This window comes from Epargyreus clarus, unplaced genomic scaffold (assembly GCF_041222505.1).
Source record: "Epargyreus clarus isolate Ecla_fem2 unplaced genomic scaffold, WU_Ecla_fem_2.2 ptg000007l, whole genome shotgun sequence".
Classification (NCBI taxonomy): domain Eukaryota; kingdom Metazoa; phylum Arthropoda; class Insecta; order Lepidoptera; family Hesperiidae; genus Epargyreus; species Epargyreus clarus.
Window position 1 is genome coordinate 5,983,007 of NW_027332215.1, and position 5,772 is coordinate 5,988,778.

General features: G+C 38.2%; 1 protein-coding gene across 1 annotated transcript; it reads right to left on the bottom strand.

Moving 5' to 3' along the window:
• Positions 1 to 1,583: 1,583 nt before the first annotated feature.
• Positions 1,584 to 3,892, bottom strand: LOC140743289 (uncharacterized). Its single transcript, XM_073074450.1, has 2 exons — positions 3,466 to 3,892; positions 1,584 to 3,041 (listed from the first exon to the last, which is right to left on the bottom strand). The coding sequence occupies exons 1-2, from the start codon at positions 3,546 to 3,548 to the stop codon at positions 2,015 to 2,017; spliced, it is 1,110 nt and encodes a 369-aa protein (XP_072930551.1). The 5' UTR covers positions 3,549 to 3,892; the 3' UTR covers positions 1,584 to 2,014.
• Between the last annotated feature and the right edge of the window lie 1,880 nt (positions 3,893 to 5,772).

A 5,772-nucleotide genomic window follows, 5' to 3' on the forward strand; every position in this document is an offset into this window, starting at 1 on the left:
TTTATTTTTCCTTGCGCAACAACAGATCTAGAGCGTATCGGATATTTTTAGGCTTTTTGGGGCGTATCAGTGGATAGTGACATAAGAGTAGCAACATCGGATTCTCAGTTGCTTCATATAGGATTAAATTTTTCAACTGTGAATAAACCCGTTCAAAGCTTATAGCCTTCTTCTGTGGAAAGCGGGTATACTAAACGAACTATTTCACGCGGTATACCGTTTTCGGCAGTGACGCGTCGATGTAACGGTTGCTAGGATACCTTTGTTTGGTGTTAAATGTAAGTCATAAATAATAATGGTAGAGTTCTGAGAATTAGGACATTTTATTGTATATTTCCATTTATTTCAGGATCTTTTTTTAAATTACTTAACGCTATATTGTCTTTGATTTATTTAAATCTAAAGCCCTTTTTATTATTACTTTTTTTAAACAGAAAAAAAAATTGGAAGCACAAAAAAATCGAGTAGACATTGAAAAATTAAATTCCACATCAACCAAGAAAATTCATTCACTGTTCTGTTCGTGTAATCCCCAGTGTAAATTTAGACACTCCATTATTAACATTTACATCGAGCCGCTTCTATTGTATACGTCTAGACCTTTTAAACAGTGTTAAGTGAAAGAAAAAGTATTTATGAACTTTTGAAGTTCATCTTCTTAACTAGAAGTATGTCTCCTATGCTTTATAATTGATGGGCTGTTTATGTTATGTATCGTTAATCGACAGCCCACCTTTGGCTGATCACCCTCTCGTATTAAACAAGAAATACTAATTTACAAGAGTAAAAGTCTGATCGATTGATTAATCAATCACTCACCCGCAGTGAATCTCTTTATCACTACTTGAGCATAGGTGTAGCCTTGTTAAATAGTGCTAACTTACCACCGAGTTTGTAAGGCAAAGGGGGTAAAGTTCTATATGGAGTTGTTTATAGATTTCCACGGTCAGCAGTGACTGCCAACCATCAGGTGGGCTGCAAGTTCGTTTGTATTTTAACCTTATAAAAATAAATAAGTGTGGCATCCGTACTACCGATTTCTATTCTTATTTTAATTCGCAGCTACCTTCGAAAGATACGAGTACAGTACACGGATATGAAACATAGAAGAAAGGTATACCTAGTGATCCGTTACGTTTATACACCGGATGAGGAAAAGCTAATAAAATATGAGCTAACTTAGCTGTGTCTTTGTCATTATTTTCTCGCGGAAATACTTTGCCGGTAGAATGCTGGAATACATTCGAATAAATAGAAGGCAACCAGATCAATACAACATATCAATACTCTAAGATGAATATTAATATAATTAATCATCTTAGAGTTCTTGCACCTTTAAATCATTGTATTTATAGAATCGCATAAGAGTGCAACACAGCTGAATTGTTTGACCATGTTGGGTAGTAACTATAATAATGATAAGTACCTAAACATTGGCATTTTAAAACACAATAATGTATCGATTTGCTCATACAGAAGTTTTAAAACAATAGTTGCATAAATACGAAACAATTGATGGTGTATAACTAGTTATAGGAATATTATAGACAAAAAATTACAATTACTATAAATTTATTCCCTGTCTTTATAAAAACGTTTTGCCATTATTAAATATAATGTCATTATTTTAAAGATAACATAATATATTAGTAATATTTAATTAAATTAAAGCACGTAACGATATTATTAACATAACAGAATATAAGATACAATGGTAACTAATACTTTATACTTACAGAAGTCTTGTGGGGATTTGTGACTTTCCGATTTTATCGACCGTTCTGCAATTAGCGAGACAAAAGTCACTTTTTGTCAGCCGAAGATTATTCACAAGAGATAATTAGAACAATCATGGGAGTCGCACGCATAAGTAACTATTGGTATGCTTAATGGAATATATCTTTGGCAGAATCAACTATGCGATTCTCAACCGTTTATTACACTATAATTAATATTGCGTCAATTAATTGCCGTAAAAACAACACTGCAATGTGCTAACTACAACTTAGATTCTCTAATATACGAGCGTTTCCACGCCTCCAGTTTTATAAGTTTGCTGAATCCCGGCTTCTCTGGAGAAAGATACCGGCGTGTCGTCATTTAACCTGTCGTCAGTAGATAGTAATGCTGTACTGGATATATCGTCAGCGGGATATGCATTGCCAGGGTCGTCGAAACCAGTTGGCTGAACGTTCTCCGGGAACTGAGACGTCGCAGCACTTGGTAAAGCCCCGTGTGTGGGTGCTAACGACGAATATGGGTCCGATTGGCCGGCGCTGGAGAATGTTTCGATATTTGCATACAATGTCGGTTGTGGAGCCGCAGCAAATGGGTTGTGGCTCGCCTGCACGGTGCTCTGCACGGGAAACTCTGAGAATATGTCGTCATCCGCGGGTTCATTTGCAGCGTTACGGACAAAACTAAATGTGCCCGGGTAAGTCTGCGGTAGGGTATTGATTGCGGTGAATGCATCGTCGTCGGAATGCTCGCCTTCTTCTGTGACCTCGTAGCCGTGCGAGCCCGTGTTGCCTGGCAGCGCACCTGGCAGGGAATCATACACTTTAACTTGGTTCACTGTATGTACTATGCCACGCACTTGGGGCGTTTGTGGTAAGCTCGATGGAACGGATGGGATGGATGGAACCGATGGTGTGAATGATTTATAATCGTCTTCGAAGGTAACAGGATTCGGGTCGTAACTGAATGACGGCGGGTCGTGATGCTTGTGGCTGTGTCCATGTCCGTGGTGACCGTGGTGTCCGTGATGTCCGTGATGGCCGTGATGTCCGTGATGGCCGTGACTGTGGCCGTGGCCGTGACCGTGGCCGTGTCCAGAGGTTGTAGTATGCAATTTTGTTTGCGTCTTTTTATGATGTTTGTGATAATGGTGTCCGTATGGTATATGCGGTTTTTGATGGTGATGATGATGATGGTGGTGGTGATGTTTTTCTTTCGGCTTGTGGTGGTGATGGTGGATCGTTATAACTTTAGTGTGATGATCATGGTGGATGAACTCCGGAACGTGCAATTTGACGTGATCACTGAAAAGAAAAGATTTACTAAGTTCAAGTTATTATCGATGGGGTTAACACATTCTACATGCAACCGTGTAAGTTTGTTTACACTGGTATAATTATACTTCAGCTTAAGAATCTTTGACCAATAGAGAACTGCATTAGCGTACCTCATGTTCATCAGCATTACGGTGTAAATTGACCCAGAAAACAAGTATTTAATATTTAATTGAATAGTTTCAAAATAGTCAACAATTCGCTAACAGTTATAAATAAAAGTGTACCTGAAGCAGCTTTAAAATAGATTTTAATATTTTAATTTCTGAGAAATGTAAAAATATTTAAAAACTAAATGATTTTTTTTTCATCGCAAGCACGTCATTTATAAATATGATATGTAGCGCAAAGCGTGAATTCGCAAAGACATTAATATCATAAAGCTCACACTTACTGATGTTTTTCCCCGTGACCGCCGGTATCGCCTCCGCCGACAAAAAACACTACCAACACTGAAATATACTTTACTAGGTCCATCTCGATAACACTGAAAATGTCCACGCGTTGTCAAAGTCAACAGAACAACACCAGCTCAACGAAGCCGCGTTCACATTTTGTTTCACCACGATCTTTACTTTCATTCGTTCCCGATTTTTGTTTTTATTTCAGAGCGATCATCGCGCGACGGAGCCGCCCGCGTCCACTCCGCGTATTGAATAGCACAATATCGTGAGATGACCATTTATCTAATTTCGCTTAAATAATCCGTAATGTCAACAAAAAGGTTGTCGTCAGAACATCGACGTGGCGGAGGGCGGGTGGTCGATCTAATGGCGATCGGAGTAAAGTCTGGATTGGTTTAGGAAGGCGCTTGGGCGTTTTTTGCGTCGAAATTGTAATAGTTATCTACGCTACGGTTCAAAAACAACGCATTCGATAGGCAGGGTGGATGCTGTAACCGCGTTATTGGATTGCATTCACGACGTTCTCGTTCCGTCAAATTCGTAATAGCTTTTAACTTAAGGTTTTGTGCTTATTTTACTTATAGTTGTTATGTATGAATAATGACGAACCTTTTCCTTTTCGGAATTTGTTTCGTAACTAAACATTTTTTGACCTCATTTTTTCGACTTAATTGGTATTACCGCTGTAATTATTGTTAGGTACATGTTAAATTATAACCCATTATGTCTTTTTTACTAAAATAGTTTAATAGAATGGGATTCATCCGAACAAATTTCATTTAATTTTTGATATATTACGTCTATCACGCGAAATTTGTCCCCTAATGACACTTGTGTATTTACTCGCATATTATTATATGTACTTACTATGAAGGCGGTAGAACTAGTTTCTACCTTTAGTACCGACCTGTGTACCTTTTGTCCGACTGGTAAAGTACATGCCATCTATTTCTAGCGCAAAGCAGTTCTTGCTTTTCAACCTTATAAAAACACATTTATCTGTGAATCTAAAATAATAAGAATACCGTAAATTCGAAATTAACTAAATTCAAAAGGATAAAGGATTGCTATGATACTTTGTGCTTTACCACTTAATTACTCAAATAAACAACATCGAGCCAAATAGAAAACAGAAATGTTATTAAAGGGCCAAGGATGGTGGGTCCCATAAATTATTCTTGTACCCGTCGAACGAACGTAAATGGTCGGAGCGGAGCGGGTTCCATTAAAATTTAATTGCCAGTTCCTTAGGGATTTATTGATTCATTTATTTGTTATTTCATTCCAATAGCTGTCAATAAATAGTTTTGTAAATGTATCAATTTGTGATGGCTTGGTCTTAGTTTTATCGTGGCAACCTAATGGCTTAGTGATATGTATTTAGATTTTTTTATATAATGTAGGAGTAGCAGACGAGCATGCAGTCCACCTGATGGTAACTGGCTACTGCCCATTGACATCTGTCAATCAACTCCAGATAAGATTAGATTCCTGCCTGTTGACGGCCAGAGATGCGCCGCAACCCTTGAGGGCTAATCTGGAATGCTTCCAAAGAGTATGTCTCCCGTGGAAACTTCCCATAATTCTACTACTTCTACTACTACTTATGTTCTTACATTATTATTTATTTTTTTACTAAAGTAACAATTTTTATTTCACAATTATTGAATTCAACGCACCGTAGTGAAATCCATGCGAACTATTACCAATGAAATCAACCCTTCGCAAGAACGCTACGTTTACACTGCGTCAACCATAAAGCGACAGCGCCCTCCACGGAAACAACCAGAATCAACCCCACATAAGAGTAATTGAGCAGTGATAGCCTAGTGGTTAAGAACTCGGACTCTTGATCGAGGGGTTCGAGGTTCAAATCCCAGGTACGCACTACGGGATTTTCAAATTTATGTGCGAATTAATTATCACTTGCTAAAACGGTGAAGAAATACATCATGAGGAAACGTGTATACCTGCGACATCTTAAAAAATGTTTTCAAAGGTTTGTGAAGTCTACCAACACGCACTTGGCCAGCGCGGTGGACTACGGCTTAATCCTTCTCATTCTGAGAGAAGGCCCATGCCCAGCAGTGGGGCAGTAATGGGTTCATGATGATGATGATGAAGAGTTCTTAAAAACTGCTGTCGGGCATGAAGACATGTGTCTAGCAAATGGTACATACATAATATATATTCACCAGCACATCCCGCGGCTTCGCCCACGTTTAAAATGTAACATGAACCTCCAGGAAATAATATTTTTTCATTAATAATAATTAATTTTACGTTAGTGTGTACTT